The 24,813-nt window shown below is 42.7% G+C and overlaps 1 protein-coding gene across 1 annotated transcript in view; it reads right to left on the reverse strand.

Moving 5' to 3' along the window:
- Positions 1–24,813, reverse strand: part of PHF2 (PHD finger protein 2) — a 192,650-nt gene that overhangs the window by 86,905 nt on the left and 80,932 nt on the right. The window contains exon 2 of the mRNA XM_061618178.1: positions 8,107–8,192. Coding sequence (XP_061474162.1) covers positions 8,107–8,192 — 86 coding nt within the window. The remainder of the gene's footprint in view (positions 1–8,106; positions 8,193–24,813) is intronic.

A 24,813-nucleotide genomic window follows, 5' to 3' on the forward strand; every position in this document is an offset into this window, starting at 1 on the left:
ATCACTGAGATCATCTGCAGGAGCGACTTTGGTCATCCCCTGAGTTGGCGAGGTTTATTTAACATCAACACGAAATCAAGCCTGCATTGACATCGACCCAGTTATCTGGAATGCACTGCCAACAGAGATTCAGCAGGCGCCTTCTGTTTTAACTTTTAAGTGCCTTCTGAAAAGCTTTCTGTTCTGCCAGGCGCATGCAGGCAATTAAGAATATGCTTTTTTTGCAACAGTTAACCTTTGTTTTTATTGCATTTTTAATGTTTTTATTCTATGGTGTTTTTTAACATGTTGTAAACTACTCTGGCGTTTTTAATGAAACAGAGGTATACCAATATCTTATAAACAGAATAAAAAATTTAAAAAGTTCTGCACTGGCTGCCTTTTCATGATTGAGCCCAATTCAAGATGTTAGTTTTGATGTGTAAAGTCCCAAACAACTTGGGACACGACTACCTGAAGGAGCACACACACATACACACCCTGCAATATTGTCCTGTCTGGAATTTAAGATCAGCTGTGGAGGTCCCCTTGGTTATACCATTTTTGAATTAGGTCAGAGGAGCTGGGACTTGCCAAATGGCATTTTTGGCACTAGTACCCCAGCTTTATAAATTAAAATATATAAAATGGGAGATTCATGATTAGGATCTTCCATTTTTAAAAAGTATAAAGCAGCTACAGAGGCGATGGTGAAATCAGGTATGGGAAGATGAGCTGGGAGGTGTGGGAAAGGATGCTAAATTTTTTCTCCTGTACCATTATCCTCATTCAATTCCCCTCCCCGACAAGCTGTTATTTGTTCAGGGGAAAACACAGATACTTGTATAGAAATAGGAGTTACTATTGATGGTGAGGGCAAGGAGATACGATTCCTTCCCTTAGTTACCGTAAACTCTAAAAAAACCCCTGAAGATCAGCAGTGGCACATGAGGAGAGCAGAGAAGTAGCACTGCTGTCGAGGTAGCACTGCATTCTCCAGGATGGGGATGGGGTGGGGTGAGGTCAGGGAAATTCCCAACATACAAAATTTGAGAATAAGTATTAACTGCAAATGAGAAATCTATAGCAGTTAATACTTACTCAAAAGTGCACAGCATTATCTCAGGGTGCATGGACTACAGTTATATTGATTAATAGGCAAAAACCCCTTGTGGTTTAAGAATGTACCTATAGCCAACAGATACTTCTATCAAACTTTAAAAAGCAGGGAAATTGGGCTGCTACAGTGAACAGGGGAGCAGGAGACCTGACCTCCTCTCTGAGATACTGTGCTGCCCTACAAATTTGTAAAAATGCAAACACAATTTGGGTTGGTCTTTCACAGTCCAATCCCTTTCTGTGTAGCTTGGAAGTATTTGGTAACATGCATGGATGGGCACTGGGCAGAGGGAAAGCCCCTTTCTTTCCAAAAGTAAAACACTGTGAACAATACCATTCTTTTTCAGGGTTTTCCCCACCTTTTTATTCTACAGCAGGCACATGTAGCCTCCCATCCAAATTTAAACCAAAGCTGTCAATGGCCACATCCATACCAGACCTTTATTCCACTTTAGACAGTCATGGCTTCTCCCAAAGAATCCTGGGAAGTGTAGTTAGTGAATGGTGCTCAGAGTTGCTAGGAGACACCCTTTCCCACTCACAGAGATTCAGTCAGAGCGGCTGACTGTTAAACTATTCTGGCCACTGAAGCTCTGTCAGAGGAATAGGAGTCTCCTTCCAGCACCCTTCACAAACTACGCTTCCCAGGATTCTCTGGGGGAAGCCATGACTGTCTCAAATGAAAGCACTTTTAGAACAATGACAGTTGGTTCTTACTGAGCATGCTCGGGCTTATCATTGACTTCAATGCTAAATTTCTTAAATTAATTAAAAATCAGCCCGGCATTTTTTTAACTTCTAAACATAGAAGATGAAGGTCAGAGTATGGGGCAAGGTCAGTAATAGGATTACAGGTACTCCATAATTTTTAATTTTTAATTAATTTCAACAAATTATGAGAACTCTGACAGAAAAAAGTCCAACAGGGGTCTGGTTTTTTTCTCTCTCTTTTTAGACTTTGAACTCTCGGTTCTCTCTGACTGTTTTGTGTATTGCCATGAAAACTTAGAGGGTTGTTAAGCAAGCGTTTCTGAGTTCAGGACTATATGTTTTGTAAGCTTTTGTTTTGAAATGAGCTTATGGGAAGCATCAGAATGGCATGAGGGTATTTTCAATTTAACATTGTGGAATGTGAAAAATCCATGCTGGCTATAGTATACAGCCACTCTCGTGGCTATATAATACATCATATATGTGAATGATATCATGATTCATATCATTCTGATTAATGTAAGAACCCATTGAAACTGAATCATCCCTTATGTGACCTAAAATTTGATCTGCTAATAGTCCTCAAAAAGCTTTGTCAGCAAAGACTTCACAAACTGGCTCCTATTTAGGAGAGAAAGAAACTAGGCAGTGTTTTTTCCCGGATAGCATAATACAGACCCAGTTCTGATTCCACTGAACCTTTTGTCTTCCCCCAAGAAACACATTTTTAACAAAGATATATTTCTTCCACATATAGTAGTCTTCACAAATGCAATTAAATCAAAATTACAGTAAATGTCATCCAAGAGGAAGCAATTTTCTAAATCTAGACAACAAGCAACAAGACTAAAGTAGAAAGCACAAGTAGAAAATTATTTTTATATCTGACATCTGGAAGGCATCCATCATGGAATGTGTGCACTAGACAACCTTTGTTTAAAAAAATAAATTACTACAACTTTTATAATAACAATGAGTGCTTATCTTTTTCACTCCAAATCTTGCAGTAAGTACATCAGATGAAGGAAAACACCACTGAAATAATGAGACTTTGATCACCCTGAAAATAACTAACAGTGTCCTTCAGTGCATACTCACTCAGCCCGCTGTGTTCAACGGGGCTTAGTCCCGGGTAAGTATAGTTAAGATTTTAGTTTAAATGAATCAGTTTAGACAAAATGCCAGAAAGCTTAACTATGGTATGATATCTGAATTGATGGATCATAGTTTGTGTCACCTGGAAAACTAGAATCATAAACCATAAACTGAAGTGGTATTTAAAAAAAAAAAAAGTAATACCAGCTGTGATTTAAAATATTCTAACTGACAAACCACAGTTTCAACTGAATGTTGGAAGATTCAGGACAGACAAAATAAAATATTTCTTTATGCAGCACATAGTTAAACTATGGAATTTGCTCCCACAGGAATCAGTGGTGGCCACCAACTTGACAGCATTAAAAGAGGACTAGATGCTATGCTTTGTATGGTCGATGACAGCATGGTTCTGAATACCAGTTGCTGGAAACTGCAGGAGGAAAGAGTGTTCTTTGCGCTCAGGTCCTGTTTGCGGGCTTCCCATGGACATCTGGTTAGCCACTGTGAGAACAGGATGCTTGGCTCCATAGGCCATTGGACTGATCCAGCAGGCTCTTCTTGTGTTCTTATGTTTGGAGCAGACAGAAAATAAAAGTAGATAAGCGGCCAGTAGTGGACAGTGTGGTGAGGCAGCAGTGCTCACTTGACCTCAGTCGGTTGTTATCACCACTCCTTAAGGAAAGGTAGAGAGGGAGGAGTGAGGTTGTAGCAAAGTCAGTGTGGTGGAAATCCACCAGCAGGGCCAATCTTGCTGCTGCCTCCCCCCTCCCCCTCTACCACTTGGTATGCAGTAGCAATGTGACCAACAAGAGGTCAGATGAGTGCTGCCTGCTACTGTAAGTAGCTCTAAACCATGGTTTTCCTGTTGTACATTTGAAAGTTCAAGGCATGGTTTGGGTTTTGTAACATGGCTAGTACAAAGATTCTTTGGCTTGGTCTCTGAATTGAGCCATTGTTTATATAGCATTTCCCCCCCCCCCAAAAAAGAGGGTGGATATGCAACAATAGATCTTTCTGTCTTACTTTTTTGTCTTTGATTTATAATCTAGAAAATGCGTTTTTAACAACATAGGGTGCAGTCCACAAAACTGTCGTGTTTGTTGATGATCTCCCAGTCACAGCAGACCCCAGATATATCTAGGAGCAGATCTAGAGCTATGTGCAGATGGCTCAAATTTCTCCACCATATTTGTGGGCATTTAAATTGAAAGGACTGTTTCACCGAATTTCTCCAGGGGAAAGAGAAATTTTCCAAATGTTTCTCACCATTAGAGCTCACCATTAGAAATATCAGTAGCTTCGTTCTTTTTTTCCCAAAAGGTTTGTGGGTTTTGGCTGTTGCAAGTCACAGGGTTGTATTCAACATAGCACTACGTCAAACATTCTGCCAGCACAAGGATTTTTCCTTGCGGAACAGAATATTCTCCCCCTCTTCTTCCCTGTACACCCCCTAAATCTGTTCTAGGGTTTCCCCCAATCCTCCAGAGTAGATTTGGAAACAGCATGGGGGAGGAGAGGGGAGAAATCCCCTTGCTGTAGTCAGAATCATTTGCTAGTGCAAGGTTTTGGCTGAATACCACCCACAAAAGCAACAACTGTGTGGGGGCCCTGGCCACCATTCTGCTTCCTCTGCAGTGCCCTGGACCTAGCATTATTCCAGCCACCTCAAAGAACATTTGGGAAAGTTGCCTTTTTATCTGTGGGGAGGGATGTGAGAAAAAGAAAAATCTCAGGAATTGTCTTAGAAAACTATCTACTGAGAAATTTTGGCTCAGCTTTTATCAGACACAGAACTGATTACATGCCATGCATCGGGTTCCAATGCTGCTAGGATTGGTTAGAGCAGTCAAAAATGTCCCCAGCCAGGAGATGCAGGCCTGTGGCAACTTCTTCCTCATCAGGAGTCGTTATACTTTTTCTGACCAATCAAGTGGCATCAACAGTCATTACCTGCCTAGGGTTTACCGAAGTGTAGCTTCCTTCAATGACACTGCAGGGATACCATATCAGCAGAGTACAGCAGACTTCTGCACTGTGTAGTGTTATCATTTCTAAAAACCATTCAAAGAAAGATACTGCTCCTTAGTAACACTGAAATGTGCATGTGATATGCACTGAGCCTAAGGAGAAAACTAATATGCAGTGCCACCCCTTGAAGTGATCATAAGCAGTAGTGTAGTGGCAAATTCAGAAGCGCAGAGACTCTTCATAATAGTCACAGCCATGCCACCTTCTAAGATTATACAACCTTCTAAGAGTATAAAATAATCTGGCCAGGCTTGAATGCTGCTTTCTGCTTCTCTATCACTGTCACTATCTGACTGTCCTTTCTCACTGTTGGAGATATTGCCTGAATTACTGAATTCAGTGTCTATCCGTTTATCTCCTGCTGCTACCAAACTGCTTGATGATGTAGATGAGATGCTGTCAACTTAGCTTTTTTAAGTAGGAACTAATAGGAATTCCTTTCACTCTTACTGGCTCCAATCAGCAGAAAATGAGAAGAAAGAAAGTTAGATGATTTCTCAGTATCTAGCACACTCCCCTTTCATGCTGACTGGCTCATAGGGCACTGGAAATATGGGACCTTGCTGGAACCTGGCTCCCCAAAAAAGTAAGAGGTCTAAGACCCCCTAAGACCCTTGACAACTACAACTCTGGTTATAAGTAAGAAGGCAGGCAGGTGGGAGCTGCCTGAGGGCAGAATGAGATTGGTGGGGCAGTGCCAGATTTGCCCTAATGGATCAGCCTCCACTGCTCAACACCATTTTTAATTTTCCCAGATCTTACTTTTGGGTAAATTCAGTTGTGTCACTCAATGGAATTCTCACTCTCATAACATGGATTTAACAACCCAGTTTTATGTGAATATTGCAGTCACGTGTGGATTTTGCAGTATAACACCCAGAAGATACTCAACTTTGTGCAACATATCATGACAGCCAGATTTTGTTGAGTATTGAGTAGCCAAAATGTGTTTAAAGCATTCAATACTAGATTTTTCCTCAAGTACACTTGTCATAATAACTACAGTATTACACTTATCTTCTTTTAAAAGTTGGTTTGTTTTGATTGTGAGCATTAAATGTTTCTTATCCATTTTACACAGGAGGCTTATAAAAGCTGACAAGGTGAAATGGAAATGGACTGCCTTCAAGTTGATCTCGACTTATGGCTACCCTATGAATAGGGTTTTCATGGTAAGCGGTATTTCATGGTAAGCGGTATTGCCTCCCTCTGAGGCTAGTCCTCCCCAGCTGGCTAGGGCCTGCTCAGCTTGCCACAGCTACACAAGCCAGCCTCTTCCTTGTCTGCAACTGTCAGCTGGGGGGCAACTGGGCTCCTTGGGACTAAGCAGCTTGCCCACGGCTGCACAGGTGGCAGGGCATGTAACCCCTGAGCCACTCACTGTGGGGGTGATCTTTAGCTGGCCCTTGACACCCAGGAGACACCAGCGGGGATTTGAACTCACAGTCTCTGGACTCCCAGCCAGGCTCTCCTCCCCACTGTGCTATACCAGATTCTGAGCATGAAACATTTCTTATCCATTTTACACAGGAGGCCTATAAAAGCTTACAAGGTAAAGGGGTGTATTCTACAAATCCCAAAATATGCTGAAAACAATAGCAAGTAAATCATATGTTGAGTAGCAAAGAATGGCACTGCACCAACAAACTACAGGCAGACATTCTGTAGTCTAAGATAATATATAGATAAATCATATGTTAAAATCATCCCATAAAACTTGAACTACTCTGATATATGTTGGCATCTCAATGTTTTTCGTTCCAATATACTTCTGCTTCATCTCTCCATTCATTTTTAGTCATTTTATTCATTTTATCTTTCACTCCTAAACAATGAGAAAATAAATATCATCTACATTGCTGTGTTGTTATTGAAAAATTTCATCCAAGGAGCCAAAAGGAAAATTAACATTTTATCTCTTACAAAGGGAGATCATTACTCACAAGGAGAATTTTCTGCCACATTGCTTCTCTTCTGGATAAGTTATTCAATTGGAAAATTATTCCCTTTACAATTGACTTAGGTGACCCTCTCTGATGTGCATTTTTTCTCTTAAGAGTTGAACTTTTGGAGCTTTCAAACCCACATCAAGAAAGGTGAATATGCTGAAAGCTTTCAAAAAATGTTTACTGTTTTGTCTTAACAAAACGTGTTGCATTATGGCAACAAAATATCATATTTCTAATCTTATCCCGACCATGTTTACTCAGATGTAAACCTATGCATATTTACATGGAAGTAAGTCCCACTGAGTTAATAGTGCTTATTCCTAAACTTCTACAGGATTTTACCCTTTGCCTTGTTTCCTACAAGCATTGATATCAGACAGGCAACTTCCCTGAATTCTTTTCGGCACCTGCTTAAAACTTTTTGTTTAGGCAAGCCTATCCAGACACATAGATGCTGATGTGTTTTATCCTTTTAGTCTGATGCTGTTTTAATTGTTTTTAAGATGTTAATTACTTATTTTTAACTGTTTTATCTATAATTTTAATGTTTTTTGTAAACTGCTTAGAAGTTTTTTGCAATCAAATTTTGTTAAATAAACAAGTAAAATAAATACTACAATACTTGCTCAGCATCTGGTTACTGTACACTTGAAGGCTGGGAGGTGAATGTGTGAACTGAGTCTGTTGAAAATGGTGATGTAAGAACTATGAAATGTCTGCATGTGATGGCCAATTTACCCATATAAGTTATCACTTGATATTGCAATCATCAAAATAAAAAATATGCATGCATGTTTGAATCACTGTTTACCTGTGCTGCAGGTTTTAATGAAAAACATTTAATCACAATGTCAGTTTGATTTCTTCGCTTTTTAAACAGAAAATAAGGACTAAGTCCTATGTATTCTATTGACATTTATTTATATAGCATTGTAGCCTACGTAAATCACTGCACATGCAGAACGATTTCCACAAGAACAATGGAACTTCCTCTCCCTCTCCTCCTCTCGTGTACTGCCCCCATGTGCTCTGTGCACCTCCAAATCTGCACGGGGAGGAGAAGGAGGAGGGGAAGTGCTGTTGCTCTCACTGATGCTACTCTGCATGTGGCACAAGCGTGCAGTTGGATACAAGAATATTTCGTGTAAGGAAAGTATTATAATAGAAGGACTCTATTATTGGAAAGAGAATGATATGTCAGATATCAAGGAACTATACTTACAAGTGGACTTTCCATGGGTTTTCTCACAATTTGGACAATGGTAGATATCAATATCTGGAGCCTCATCTTCTTCGACCCCAACACAACTGAAGGAAATAAAAGAACAAAGAGTCAAGGGTGGTCTTTTCACAAAAGCACCAAGAGGTAAAGTAATAAGAGATTGCAGGGTGTTGTGCCACTGAACCCTCATACCCAAGTTTCAGGACTTGAAATGATCCATTATATGATGGCATAGCCTTTGTTAGTTGGAGCCACTTGGATTCAATGTTTGGCAAACCAGGACAGCATTGTGTTTCTATGTCTTCCCCAAACAATTGTCTCTGATTGTCTAGTCATCAGGATCTGGGTCATGAGAACATAATGTGACAGTCCCCTTAATGTCTTTAGCATCTTTGCTAAAGATGCAGCTGCGTTAATTATTAAAAGTGGTCATACACAACTTTTATTTGAGTAAAGCCAGATAAAAGGACCTGCAATTCACAAAGCTGATTTAAATTAAATGCCAAAATGTGGGCCACTGGTCAGGAACGAATGGAAATTCTACATTACCCCACTCTTTTGCTTTGTTTTCCCTTCACAAATGCCATTTTAGCTATTTTTATTGATTAAAATATTTTTAAATATTGGATTCATCAGTTAGATATAAGGGCAGTGTACAAAATGAGACCAAAAATGGCCAAACAACAATGAAATAAAAACCATACAATGCAGTCAAAAAGCAGTAAAACACAGTAGGGCAGATTACACAATTAAAATGCCCCAGGACAAACACTTGGCACTAAAAAGTTAATGAAGTCAATGACAAGCATACTTCTGCAGAGAGGGTGTTCCACAGTCAGGGTGCCATAACAGAGAAGGGCTCTTTCCCTTGTTGATGTCTAATGTGTACAAGGTATTTGAAGAAGAGCCTCCCCATCAGATTTTAAGACAGGGGCAGGTTGATATAGGGAGAGGCTCTCTGTCAGGTATTTCGGTCACATGTCATTTCAGGCTCAAAAGGTTAAAACCACCACCTTGAATTGGGCCCAGAAGCAAATAGGCAGTTCTCTGTTCCACAGGAATTATCAACAGGATGAAAAGGATATGGGAGAAACCAGGGTTGTAATTTATGAGTTGGCTATGGAAACTAATGCAAAATCAAGGAGCTGCTGTAGAATTCTAACGATATATTCTCTTTTCTTAAAAAAAAAGTAGAATGATAGTTTTATGGTCACAAAGCAAAACTTGAATATACATTTTTCCTGTTAAAATGCTTTAAAATCCTAAAGTAGCCTCCCCCAACCTAGTGCGCTTAAAATGTTTTGGACTACAACTCTCATCAGCTCCAGATAGCACACTGGTTGGGGTTAATGGTAGTTGGGAGTCTAGATGAGGAAGGCTACTCTAAAGGGTATGTGGTCATGATTCACAGTAATTATGAGTAACGATTCCCTTTCTTAGCACACACCACCACAAATTACAATGACTCCCAACTGCCCCCTCTGAAAAAAATATATATCACAAAATTCTACCAATATGAAGTATGTAAATATATGCATATATGCCTATTTTGCATAGCTTTCGCCGCCCTGGGCTCCTGCTGGGAGGAAGGGCAGTATACAAATTAATTAATTAATTAAATAGCTGGTTCTGGCTATGGAAACTGGGCATATCATTATTCACTAATAGGCAAAAAACCTTGCGGTTTAAGAACATACCTATAGCCCACAGATATTACTATTGAACTTTAAAAAGCAGGAAACTGGGCAGCTATAGTGAATGCACCAGGGGAGCAGGACACCTGACCTCCTCTCTGAGATATTGTACTGCCCTACAAATTTGTAAAAATGCAAACACAATTTGGGTTGGTCTTTCACAGTCCAATCCACTTGCTGTGTACCTTGGAAGAATTTGGTAACATGTGCCTCTGAGCATATGGTGAGTGGTGAATTTCCCTGCTTTTTAATCCGGGAGGTAAGAAATGGGATCCTGTGCAAGTTTGCTGAGAATGGATTGATCATTTGCATGCTTATTGAGTTCAGTGGGATTTACTCCCCTGCAATCATGCTTAGGATAGGTGAAACTGACAACAGGGGATGGGAAAGGGAGGAGGAGGAGGAGGAAAGGTTGGAAAGGCAGAGGGGAGGACTGGGATGGGAGCAGGCAGGAGGGGGAAGAGAGAAGGACAGATGTGATCATTTGCATGTTTATTGAGTATAATTTGCTCAATTTGCATTATTTATTTATTTATTTATTGTATTTATATGCCTCCCCATAGCCGAAGCTCTCTGGGCGGTTTACAATAACTAAAAACATTAAAAACAAATATACAAATTTAAAAACACATCTTTTAAAAACAATTTAAAACACAATTGAAAACAATTTATCATGGCTTCTCTCAAAGCCATGGCTCAAAGCCAATTATGGCTTCCCTCAAAGAATCCTGGGAAGTGTAGTTAGTGAAGGGTGCTGAGCAGGGCCGGTTCCAAGGGGCGGCCAGGTGAGGCACTGGCCTGAGGGCCCCTGAGGCTACAGGAGCCCAAGGGGCCCCTCTGCTCCCCTTCCGCGATTCACGGCAGGATCACTGCCGCGGATCGCACGGCAAGAGCTTCAGGGCTCCACCATTCCCTTTCTTAACTTACCTTTTTCTGCGGTTGATGGCACGCATGCATGCTGCGCACTTGCATCCCTGCCATGAACCAAGATGGCGGCAGAGGCTTCAGCTCCTTAGGGAAACCTCAGCCGCCTTCTTTCTTAAGGGAACTGCTGCGTGCGCAACCGCCCAACAAGGTAAGTTAAGAAAGGGAATGGCAGAGCCCCGAAGCTCTTGCCGTGCGATCCGCAACAGGAATCCTGCCACAAATCGCAGAAGGGGAGCGCTGGGGCCTGGGGCAGGCTTTTGCCCAAGGGTTCCAGCGTGTCTGGCGCTCACCCTGGGTGTGCGCATGCATGCACACATGCGTGCCAGGGCCTAGGACAAGCTGGTGCCCAAGGGCTCCGGCATGTCTGGAGCTGGCCCTGGTGCTGAGAGTTGCTAGGAGACGCCCTGTTCCTCTCACAGAGCTTCAGTCAGAGTGGCTGACTGTTAAACCATTCTCTTAGGGGAATAGGAGTCTCCTCTCAGCACCCTTCACAGACTACACTTCCCAGAATTCTTTGAGGGAAGCCATGAATGTCTCAAGTGAAATCAAGTCTGGTGTGACCCCCTGATTAGGCAAGCCAAGCAGCTGTGAGGCTTTTAGAACACTGACAGTTGGTTCTTACTAAGCATGTCCTGCATTATCATTGGCTTCAAGCCAAAATTTCTTAAATTAATTAAAAATCAGCCAGGCATTTTTTTAACTTTTAAACTGTAGAAGATGAAGGTCAGAGTATGAGGCAAGGTCAGTATTAGGATTACAGGTACTCTGTGAACATGGCTGAGTTTTAATGAATTTCAACAGATTATGAGAACTCTCAGAGAAAAAAGTCCAGAACAGCTCTGGAGTTTTTTTCTCTCTTTTTAGACTTTAAACTCTCTATTGTCTCTGACTGTTTTGTGTATCACCATGAAAATTGAGAGGGTTGTTTAGCAAGCGTTTCTGAGTTCAGGACTATAAGTTTTGTAAGGTTTTATTTTGAAATGAGCTTATGGGAAGCATCAGAATGGCATGGGGGTATTTTCAATTTAACATTGCGGAATGTGAAAAATCCACTCTGGCTAGAGTATACAGCCACTGTTGTGGCTGTATAATGATTCTTTGAAATCAATCCAAAACAATGCTGAACTAACCAATGCACTGGATTTATTCTGATCATAGAATTTGGGATTTCTCTTCCGTCCAAGATATTTTGCTACTGTGACACTGAAGTCTACTTAAATATAGATATTGCTTGGTTTGGGAATTGTAGCATCCCTCTGACAGTTAATTTGCTTGTGTGTTAATCTGCTGACAAGTTAATTTACTTGTTTGTGTGTAAAGAGAAATGCTAATTTGCTGACTGGTACTGTTTGTATAAAGCTGCGTTTGCAAAATAGCTGGAAAAATCAGGTTTTGTTGCAATATGCAGCTGTGTTTGTAGAAAAAGGTATCAGATATGAGTGAAACATCCAAGGTTGAAATGAGCAAAACAAGTTGTGAATAACAACTCCAAATATGGAACTAGGAAGAGAGGGGAAGGTACTAGTGGGCATGGATTACAGTGATGTATGGAAAATGAAAGTGATGTAGTTATGATGATAATGATGCTAATGTAATTAACATAACAAAGCTGATAAAAAGGCCAGCAATGCATAGTTTTGCCAGAACTGGCCTGGCCTCTTCTCCACGTGCACGTGTTAGCAATAAAGTTACTCCTTCTCCATCATTGTTTTGTCGTTTCTGAGATTCTATTGGGGTGAGTATTGGGAGCGAACTCAAGCCACTAGGACCCCCAAAAGGGGCTAGGGTGTTTTGTTTGTAACAAATTGGCGACATTCTGCCGGGACTCATTTTTCTGGCGTCCCTTTTTGCCCTGGACATGGTCCACAGGAAGTTGGGGAAAAGAGCGCTCCAGGCTATCTTCAGCCTGCCCAAGCCTGTGAGAGCGGATCGGGGAGACGAGGGATCGCCATAATGACTCCCTTTTAAAATTGAAACAAGGTTGGAGTGGAGCAGGGGATTGAACGTTCCAACGTCTCTGGTTGGCAGTGGTAAGGAGCCCAGTGGGCTTAAGTGTGAAGAGAGTGGTGTGTGGAAGTGTGTGTATGAGACAGGGCGTATCCCCAGGTGGACTACCCTGAAGTGAGTGCGGACCGTGAGTAGCGCGTTTCCCTACCTCCGCGAGGAGAAGGGCCGCGAAAACCGGGAAGCGAGTGTCGTACGTCATCTGTCCATTGTTTTGTCTCAGACACCCCCCAGGTTAGACGGAGAGGCTACCCCCAAGTGTCGTACGTCATCTGCAGAGGGCAGAGGGGACTAGACACGGGAAAATGGGGCAGGGTGCTTCAAAACAGGAGAGGACAGAGGGGACAGGACACAGGGAAGTTAAGAAAGGGTCTGGAAAGAGTCAAAAGAAAAAGGGCGACTGGAAAATGACCCCCCTTGAAAGTGTTTTTCAAAATTTTGCTAGATTTAAGAAAAATGTTATTTCTTCCGGAGGGCCGGTCCCGAACGAAGAACAATTGTCAATGTTTCGTGATGAAGAGTGGGTGGGGCTGGGTATTGGCTGGCAACCGGGAGGCACATTCAATGTCACTAGGGCTAGACAGTTGGAAGCCACCCTTTATGAGTTGCTGCCAGATGAGGCAACCTCGTGGTGGTATGCAAGGGGTTGGAGAATCATCTGTCTAGACCCACCACAAGAATGTGTGCTCCAAATGGCACTGGCTCAATGTAAAATTAATGAGGGGAAGAATTTGAAAATTAAGCCCCCAGTACTCCAGGCAGAAGAAGAGAAATGTTTAGTTTCACCTACGGCCCCACCCGTGATCCCTTTACCGCCACCTCAGGGTCCGGTGATTCCCCTACCAGCACCAGCACCACCAGTGCTACCACAGGTGGTCCAACAGCCACCAGCTCAGATTCAGCCACCAGCCCAGATCCAGCCACCAGCCCAGATGCCACCATCTCAAAATCAGCCCCCAACGTATCAACAGTCGACTACCCCGCAGACCCAGTCCACTAGTTCTGGAACCCCATCTGGAACTGTAGCAACGTTCCAGGATTTAAGTCAATCTTTAGGGCGGCTGAGTCAAGAATATGATATTTTGGATCGTTATACCCACTCTGTATTGCAAAGCCAGGGTTTGGGAGCCTCGCCCCAAATGATACATCCACGTCTCCAGATGATTGAGGAAGTTAGGAGGGAGAATCAAGGAGTAAGCGGACATACCTTGCGGAGTGGGCGGACATATAGTTCCACTCCCATAGGCAATGGCGCAGGAAGAAATAACCCTGAACTGGAAGATGTTTTGGCTGATGGCACCTTTATGGGACCGATGCGGCAAATGCTTGATGGCCATGGGCAGATTGCTTATGTGCATGTGCCTTTTACTACATCTGATTTGTTTAATTGGAAAAACCAGATGCCAGGTTTGAGACAAGACCAAGATAAGCATTGTCAATTGTGGGAGACTATTTTTGCTAGCCACCATTCCACTTGGGCAGATATACAGACATTAATGAATACCCTTCTTAGTCCAGAGGAGAAGTCATTGGTACTTTCCCAAGCCAATGCTCTCACATTGGAAGAGCAGAGACAAGGTGGCAACGCGCCCGGTTTAGCCCCAGATTGTGTTTTACCAACAGCAGATCCTCAGAGGTGGGTTCAAACCCCAGGAGCAGCGGCCCCTGAAATCACCACGTATAAACGACTGATTTTATATGGACTTAGACATGCCATTCCTAAACCAATGAATGTGGCAAAATTATATGAAATTCATCAGGAAAAGGAGGAAACTCCCTCTGCCTTTCTTAACCGCCTCACTACAGCTATGCGGAGATTTACTACCCTTAATCCTGAGGGTGCTGAAAATCAAAGGCTCCTAATTTCTTTGTTCATTGGCCAAAGTTCTACAGATATTCGAAAGAAATTGCAGAAGGTGGAAGGAGTGATGGGTATGGGACTGGGACAAATAATAGACATAGCGTTCAAGGTCTATGTAAATAGGGATGAAGCAAGTAAGAGAGAAGAAGGAAAGTTGATGAAGAAGCAATACAGTATGATTGAGAAGCAATGTGACATGATTGCGGCAGTGGTTGGTGTGAATCAAAGAAACAGAGAAAGAGAGCCAAGGAGGAGATTAGAGAAGGACCAGTGTGCTAAGTGCTTGAAGAAAGGCCATTGGGCAAAGGACTGTAGAAATGAGAAGGTACCTAGGCCCCGCCAAGATGGACGAGGAGGCCCATATGGCTATAGAGAGGTTCCTGACTCTCGAGATAACTACAGGGAACCCAGGACAGTATCAAGTCCTGATCTGAATCCACCCTATGTCCGGATGGCGGCTGCCAGAGGGCAACAGGAGGAATCAGAATGAAGGTGGACAGGATATGAGGGCAGCTCGTGGGAAGAACCATATGTGTCCCTTACCCTGAATAATTCGGTGGTCCAAGGACTAGTGGACACAGGAGCGGCCTTCTCTATGATCCCACGAGCAATGTCCCGTCTACCCCTGACCCTCAGTAAAGAAACCAAGGATGTAATGGGAATAGAAGAACAGCGTCGTCGAATCCCTTTGTCCCAACCCATACAGGTACACCTTCCAGGAAGAGAAGATAAACAACAATATTTTACACATCAGTTTTTGGTTTTGGATGGTTGCCCCATTGCAATATTTGGAAGGGACCTTCTAGCAAAGCTTCAGGCCCAAATCACGTTTAGAGGAAAAACCTTGGAAGTGATGATACCAAAGCAACAAGAATGCGCTTTCCAAATTATCTTAAGGGGGGAGCCAGAAGTCAAAGAGAAACAACAGTGGGAGCCTCTGGAAGGAATTCACCCTGATGTTTGGGCCAGAAAGAATAATCCTGCTCGTGTGGTCAATGCTGAACCAGTGAAGGTCAGATTGAAGCCTGGGGTAGGCCCAACCCCAGTACGCCAATTTCCTTTGAAGCCAGAAGTACGCCTAAGTTTGAAGAAACTAGTGAAGGACTTCATCCAGTATCAATGGCTACATCAGACCACTAGTCCACACAATACCCCCATATTTGGAGTTCTCAAGGAAGGCCGCCCAGGACAGTATAGATTGGTGCAAGACTTGAGAATAATTAATGAAAAGGTCCTGGAAGATGTTCCAGTAGTGCCAAACCCACATACTCTGCTGGCTCACGTACCTGGCGATACTGCCAGATTTACTGTCATCGATCTAAAGGATGCATTCTTTTCAATACCCCTTCATGAAGATAGCCAAGACCTTTTTGCATTCCGATGGGAGGATCCGGTCGACCTCCGACAGTGTCAGCTGACCTGGTCTGTGTTACCTCAAGGGTTTATCAGCTCCCCATCTGAATTTACTAAGGCATTACAGAAAGACTTGGGACCTTGGTACAAACGACAACCAGCGTTAGCATTGCTGGTCTATGTGGATGATCTTCTGATTTGTAGCCCAGATGAAAAGAGTAATGAACAAGACGCTGTGAGCCTTCTGAACCATTTGCATGCCTGTGGATATCGAGTGTCCAAAGATAAGGTACAATGGAATCAGGAGAAAGTGACTTACCTTGGATACCAACTGTCACGGGAAGGACGAATGTTGTCAACTGAAAGGCGGACAGCGATCTGTGGTTTACCACCACCAACAAATGTTAGGGAGCTACGATTATTTTTGGGTTTGGCTGGCTTCTGTCAACAATGGATACCAAATTATAGCAGTTACACTTCCCTGTTACACTTCCCTGTATGAGTTGTTGAAGAAGGAAACTGACTGGAAATGGACTAAAGAATGTCACCAAGCCTTTGAGAACATTAAACAAGCTTTACAGAAAGCACCAGCTTTAGCCCTGCCAGGTGGACTAAAGCCATACAGATTATATGTTTCAGAAAACAAGGGAACTGCCAGCGGAGTCTTGACACAGCAGTGGGGTCCTGATCACCTACCCGTAGGTTATTATTCCTCTCAATTGGATCCTGTAGCAAGAGGATGGCCAGCATGCCTACGAATTGTGGCAGCCACAGGAATCCTCCTGAAGAAAGCTGAGAAAATCATGATGGGAGCCCCTGTAGAAGTACTGGGACCTCATGATTTGAAAAGGATCCTGGGAGAGAAGGCAGCTAAGGTTCTCAGTCCAAGTAGGCTTACCCAGTATGAACAGCAGCTGCTAGGACGACAAGGCTTACATCTGAGAGCTTGTAATACCCTGAATCCAGCAACACTACTGCCCCAACCGGGAGAGTTAGTACATGATTGCATCCAGACACTGGAATGCTCATTGAAACCCCGAGTAGATTTGACTGATCAGCAAATAGCAGGGTGACATTTATATGTGGATGGAAGCTCGAAGGTAATAGATGGACAACGGTATGCAGGCTACGCCGTGTGTGAGGACCTGAAGCCTGTAAAGAGTGTTAAGTTGCCGCCTACCTATTCAGCCCAGATGGCGGAACTGGCTGCAGCCATAAGGGCCCTGAAAGAATTGGATCAACAAGAGGGAAATATATACACTGATTCTAAGTATGTATTCCAAACTGCACATGCTTTCGCTATGTTGTGGAAGGAAAGAGGTTTTATTAAAAGTGATGGACACAGGATTGAGCATCAACAGATGATAAAGGAATTTCTGGAATGTGTCCAGTTACCAAAGAAAGTAGCTATTATTCATGTGAAGGCCCATGGAAGAGAAATGGATCCAGTTCGGCGAAAGGGAAATCATTAAGCAGATGAGGCAGCAAAGGAAGCAGCGCTGAGTGGACTACCATTGGAAAAGAATTTAATGAACATTATGATTCCATGGAGGGAGTTGGTCCCTCAATATTCTAAGAAAGAAGAAGATGTTGCAGTACAATATGGGGCTCAGAAAGTACCTAGTGGTTGGTGGCAGTTACCTACAGGATTAATTTTTGTCCCAAGGGCAGTGCTTCGAGCCCTTGTAATGGAGACTCATAAACAGACTCATCTCGGAGGCAGCGCCTTAGGGGATCTTTTGATTAGACAAGTGGTTGCACCCGGATTATATGAAGAGACCAAGCGAGCGGTATATGGATGTACTATCTGCGCAGCAACTAATCCTGCTCCGAAGCCAGCAATGGGAGGAAGACCATGGGCCTACTATCCTTTCCAGCGATTACAAATAGACTTTGCAGAATTGCCAAGATGTGCGGGGTACAAGTACTTGCTAGTTATAATAGATCAGTTGACAGGATGGATAGAGGCCTTTCCCACGCGAACGGCGACAGCAATTACAGTAGCAAAGATACTGTTGAAGGAAATCTTTCCATGATATTCCATGCCAGAGACATTTGAGTCAGACCAAGGCCCACACTTTGTGAGTAAGATAATTTGTGCTGTAAGTGCGGCCTTGGGGTTCAAGTGGAACCTTCATACTCCATGGAGACCACAATCATCTGGTCAAGTTGAACGTGCTAACCCGGTTAAGACTTTGTTGACCAAACTGTGCCAAGAGACTAAGTTGAATTGGGCGACAGCACTGCCATTGGTTTTGACCATCATGAGAAACACTCCAAGGGGAAAAACAAAATTGACTCCTTTTGAGTCACTGTTTGGCAGACCTCCCATTGAGCCTGGGCCCCAGACAGAGATTAATGGGGAATTGGGGAACAGACAGTTATTGGAGTATGTTACTGCCTTGCAGGGTGTCTTGTCTTCTATTCACAGGCATAATCGTGAGTTTCAGAGGTTACCCTTGGATGTGGCCATCCACCAATACCAACCAGGAGATTGGGTACGAGTTCGGAAGTGGAAGCAAGAGCCTTTGCAGCCCACGTGGGGACCACCGGAGCAGATCATTCTGATTACTGAGTCTGCCGTAAAGCTCGTAGGCCATAAGCGGTGGGTCCATGCCAGCAGGATAAAGAGAGCAGAACCTACAATTACCCAGGAACCAGAGAAGGGAGTAGCCAAGGACTCCCCACCTGGAGGGGCGAAGGATCAGACGCCTGAAGCAAAGTGGTTGTCGGAAACCGTGCCGGGTTTCAACCTGAAGCTTAAATTGAAGAAACAATAAACTCTAATGGGAGGGTCCCCTCCAGCGCCACCACCGGAAGTATATCCTAGCGATCAAAGAGGAGACTCTTGGGGACGAGTTACCGTGACTGTTATTTTACCCCGTGTTCCATTGATTGTAGATGTAAATAAGGACCCTTACCGGTTTTATCAGTTAGTGCATAAAACAAATCTTACACACCGGCGACGTGTATGGGAGGGTTGGTACCTCCCTTACTAAGTTGGTACCCAGTTACCAATATTCAAATTATAGCTAAAAAACTACTTGAGAAATTGGCTTACAGAGAAATTATCAAGAGGCAGATGGGTGGAGCGCTGGTTCCCACCCCAGCCTTCCAAATAACGCCCATTCAGCTACCTTTTGATCCAAGACCACATACAAAAGTCTTGGTTTGTACAAGTATTTTGATACGAGGTAGAGGGTGCCTCCTTCCCATAGTTGAAACGTGGGTTACCCCTCGGGAATTGACACCTGTGTTACTGAGATGGATTCGTTGGTATTAAGGTAGCGAATGGGAGGTTCTGTATGACCTTTACCTTTGAAAGCAGCTGTATGAGAGATTCCAGGAGATAGCCGACCAGCGGTAAATGTGAAAGTATTGTATGCTCAGCCTAGGTTAAATCAGAAGGGCTACATACGAACAAGATACCGTTGGAAAGTGCTGACTTGGGGCTTGTTAACATTTTGGAGATTAGGATTAGAAGATATTAATATAGAATAGATTATAATTAGCAATACCTTATGCCAAAATGGGTCGAACCCACGCAAGTACCAACCTTTCTGGCTTTAAGCCTATGTTTGGTACTATCTTGTGTTTTGCTTCTTTATATATGATATATGTCTACTTCCCAACTTCTTTTCCCGCGCAAGAAATAAGTATACACAGTCGTCAAAGGCGCTCGTTCCAGGAGAAAAGGGAAAATGTGTTTGTTGAACTCGCCCAAGAAGTAGCCAAGGAATTTAATCTTACAAATTGTTGGATTTGTGGAAGTCCAAAAGGATTTCTAAAATGGCCGTGGATTGGATTTCCTCTTGCACCCCGATGGCTCTTGAGTAACGTAAGTGAGGTGCATATTAACTTAAGCACCTGGACAGAGCCTCATACATGGGATTTGTATAGTTCAAGTCTTGGCAAATATTGCCTTCAACAGAATATTTCTAGAGGCAAATATGTTGGAGCCAGTAAGTGTAATTGGACGTTGGGGTGGCGAGAGTATTGTTCCATTAATGGTTGTCCAGTCACAAATTGTACTACATTCACCTCCCAATGGAATAACACACATGTCCAACTTATAAATGGAACATGGTGTTCATGTATCCCTGATGCACGTAACCAGAGTTCATGTAGATCCAAGTGTGAACCCACAGATATTCAATTGAATGAGTGCCAAGAAAGAAACTTAACGGTTCCTATGGTCTTAAAAGATCAAGGTTGGCTATGGAAGCACCTTAATGGAACTGTTATTTTGGGATTTCAGAATTATTGGGCAGTATGGAACCAAACCAGTAATGATACTAAATGTACTTACAGGAATGAATCCCGATTATGGAAGTGTAATTTTGTTCTGGGACAAGGATACCGCATTATCACAGGCCCTCTTGGCTCAAAGGATACTTATTATATTCCTTACAATAAAGATTCCCCAATTCTACATAACGGTACCATGCCAGCGCTAAAAGGACATTATTGGATTTGTGGGCAAAAGGCTTATGCAATTCTCCCTTTAAATTGGAATGGCATTTGTTATGTTGGAATCATACAGCCAATGTATACCATAAAAGGCGGAAACCTAAATCCTTTAATTCCAGTATTTGATGGAGAACAGTCTGACAGAAAAAAGCGAGCCATTGATACCTCTTTAACAAAAGGCCAAGACAACAGTTGGGGAGACACTTGGCCTCCAGAACGGATCATTAAACATTATGATCCTGCTTCATGGGCACAAGATGGTTCAGCGGGATACCGTTGCCCGATATATATTTTGAATCGCCTCATTAGACTTCAGGCGGTATTGGAGATAATAACCAATCAAACAGCTAAAGCTTTAACATTGCTTGCTGATCAGTCAACTCAAATGAGAGAAGGAATACTCCAAAACCGGCTGGCCTTGGATTATTTGTTAGCCAAAGAAGGAGGGGTCTGCAGACTCCTAAATCTGACAGAGTGTTGTTTGAAAATTGATGACAATGGCGAAGTAGTAAAAGAGATTGGCATTAAAATTAAGGTACTTGCCCACGTCCCAGTGCAAACCTGGAAAGGAATAAATCTTGGAAATTGGGGCAGTTGGTTCAGCTGGTTAGGAGGAATGAAGACAATGATTGTATTAGTTGTTTTGATTTTATTAGGATGTATGCTTTTGCCCTGCTTATTACCTATAATCATGAATGGTATTCGCAGCATAATAGATAATGCGGTAACTAAAAGTAGTATGCAAATGTATGGTAAAATTATGTATCAACAAGTTATTCAGAATGAAGCTATATGATATAAATATCAGAAAGCTTCTAAGGGGGGAATTGTGACACTGAAGTCTTCTTAAATATAGATATTGCTTGGTTTGGGAATTGTAGCATCCCTCTGACAGTTAATTTGCTTGTGTGTTAATCTGCTGACAAGTTAATTTACTTGTTTGTGTGTAAAGAGAAATGCTAATTTGCTGACTGGTACTGTTTGTATAAAGCTGCGTTTGCAAAATAGCTGGGAAAATCAGGTTTTGTTGCAATATGCAGCTGTGTTTGTAGAAAAAGGTATCAGATATGAGTGAAACATCCAAGGTTGAAATGAGCAAAACAAGTTGTGAATAACAACTCCAAATATGGAACTAGGAAGAGAGGGGAAGGTACTAGTGGGCATGGATTACAGTGATGTATGGAAAATGAAAGTGATGTAGTTATGATGATAATGATGCTAATGTAATTAACATAACAAAGCTGATAAAAAGGCCAGCAATGCATAGTTTTGCCAGAACTGGCCTGGCCTCTTCTCCACGTGCACGAGTTAGCAATAAAGATACTCCTTCTCCATCATTGTTTCGTCGTTTCTGAGACTCTATTGGGGTGAGTATTGGGAGCGAACTCAAGCCACTAGGACCCCTAAAAGGGGCTAGGGCGTTTTGTTTGTAACACTACCATTATCCAGCTCTGCTACACAGTGAAGAAGGACCTATAGCTCACAGTGCTTTTTAGTTGCCAAGAACATTTCTCACTTGACAGATCTTAGGGACACCCGTTGAGGAAGATAACAGAAAATATGGAGCAGTAAACAGTAGGCTGCAGTCAAGCTGAGTGACTGTAATCCAATGGTAGAACAGTCCATGAGAGGGGCAAAGAAACTAGATTAAAAAAGAATCAAGTGCCCTAGAATTTTTGTTCAACTGTTGCATAATCCAAGCAGCAAGCCAAGAAATTATCATGCACTGCAGCAATCTTTTTTCACAAGCAACTAAGTCAAACATAACTGTTTTGCCTGAGACATCTCAGCTTCAAGAACGCATCTTTGGCTACAAGCACAAGATGGACACAGCCTCAGCTCAAATGATCCAGACTCCAAATGATCCAGACTCCAAAAAAAGCAGTTCTTTTTTTGTTTAACAAGATGTGTATATTGCTTAATCAACACAAACCTCTGAGCAGTTTACATAAAACAATTGAAAATATTTGTAAGCAATTACCAATAAAATCAAACTTCAAAAACAAATAGACATAAATTTATCCAAATGTAGATAAAATCCAAAAAATTAAAACAAATGTACACAATAAAATTATGTATCTAGGCAGCCTTGCTTAAAACAAAAAGGGTTTTAGAGGGCACTGAAACAATGCAACATATGCACCTGGCATTAATAGCCAACTGCTGCACAAGGTCAGCCCTATCCATTAAGTAGATTAAGGTTGCTACCTTAGGCAGATGATTTTGGGTGTCATTAAAGGGCAGAAAATGGATTGTGATTTTGTGGGATTTCTGCCTGAAGGTCCAAAATAATTTGGCTGTCCTCGGGTACTATGCATCATGCATTGCTACTCCGCTTCAGACAGGGAAATGGCTTGAGCCGCCTCTGCTGCTGCACAAGGGTAGGATTTTCCATTTCTCCCCCACCTCCAAAATGAGACACCAGCACAGCTGAAGCTGCTACTGCACAGGTTAAGGAGTGTCCCCTTCCCATTTCTGCTGCTATTGAACTATATTGGAGCTATTGTACTGAGGTGTTATCTCAAACAGTAGTTTGGCTTTTGATTTATTTATTGATTTATTTATTTATTACACTTATATACTGCCCCATAGCCGAAGCTCTCTGGGCGGTTTGCAGCAATTAAAAACAATAAAAACAAAAAACAATTTAAAATCACAATTTAAAACAGAATTCTGATACAGTGAAATTGTGATCTGTCAGGAAATTAATGCTGCTTTCAAGCTTCAAACAGAGCTCGTTTTCAGCAGTGATTCCCCTCCCCTTAGTGACATATTTAGTAGCAATTCCTCCCCCCACAACCACACAACCTCCAAGAACAAAATGGGCATCAGACTGTGTAATACTTGGAATGCTGAAAGGAAATGTTCACCGTTCTGTTTATGAGAGCTCTGTGTGTGTCCAGGGGGCTCTGGCTGTATGAAGCAACAATCCCTCTAATAATGAACTCCGGTGGCCCTGTGCCACATCACTTTTGAAGAAAAGGAGTCCACCCACAAACATAAGTGAGCTTTCTGCACATTTAGTGAAACCTCAAGGTATGCAGAAGTGCATCTTCTAAAATTATGTCCCCCAAAAGGGTAAAAAGCACCCGCAAGGGTTACATAAGACTGCAGATGGATTACACAGCATCAGCTTTATAACTGTTTTTGTCCCCTCCATCTTTCCATTTGAAGGGGGGGAGGTGAACCCATATCATTCTCCTTCTTCCTCAGCTGGGAGGCCAGTCATTAAACATTATCAAAACAGAAATACCAGACACACACACCAGATTGAGGCTGCCTCAACAGAGTGCAGCGAACCCCCCACTGCACTGCTTTCCCCTACTCAGCTCATGTATAACACCAATGACAGACCTGTCATCAGGTGGAACTCAGGTAAAACACATGCACCAAGAATGCACTGCAATATTTTGTTGCAAGTCCTACTTGTAAAACACAACATTGAATGGCCAGAGATCCTCTTAGCCAGAACAGCTGTGTATTAAATACACTACTCCTCTCTTTGAGATCATCATATGGCAAGCAGGCCAGTGCTTGTCTGGGCCTGCTGGACAGAGCTGGCTTTCACGTATGGCTGGGGCAAATAGAGTCTCTGCACTGAAGCAAATATCATGGATCAAATATCAAGCAATTTCCCCCAAAAAACAGTTATTTCCCTCCCTTTTCTTCCTTAAGGACAAAAATGACTTCGAGCCAGATTAAATGACCTCGTATTCATCAGCATTTCACATTAAGGTTATAACACATTGATATCACTTTACTATCCTGAAATCTTAATGGTTGGGTGGAGATCCAGCTGCTGGTCCACCTCCCCCCACCCACCCATTGTTGCTGTGGGGTGGGAACCTCTGGTCCGCAGGCCAAACCTGGCCTGCCAGACTTTCCCATTTGGCCTACGTGGCCATTCTGCCAAGTTATGCGAGCCCACGCGACACCTAACACCATACATTATGTCAGGTGTGGGGCAGGCTGGAAGGAGATGCTTCAAAGGAACCACCTGGAGCTTAAAATGGGCTCCAGATTTTTCCTTTGCTAGAGCAAGGCACGCTTCCAACCGCCCATCAAAATGGAAATAACAGACACATACATATACCAGATTCAGTCTACATCAACAGAGCATAGCAAACCCCCCACTGCTGGACAGACGTTATGGGTGTGTGCTCAGTGCAATGAGCCACTGTACTTCAGGGAACAAGTTTGTTCCCTTAAGGTTAAGGTGGCTAATCTGAAGACACTGAGAGTGTCAGAGATGTCCGTGGACAAGGGCTTCAGGGACGTGGTCATGGCATTTCACTTCTAGGATGACAGATTCCCTGCTGTCATCAAGAATGAAGGTCTCAAAGAAAAAGGGTGTTACTCTGAGGAAGAAAGAAATGATTCCTTGGAACAGGCCCATTT

The sequence above is a fragment of the Rhineura floridana genome, chromosome 3 (assembly GCF_030035675.1).
Source record: "Rhineura floridana isolate rRhiFlo1 chromosome 3, rRhiFlo1.hap2, whole genome shotgun sequence".
Classification (NCBI taxonomy): domain Eukaryota; kingdom Metazoa; phylum Chordata; class Lepidosauria; order Squamata; family Rhineuridae; genus Rhineura; species Rhineura floridana.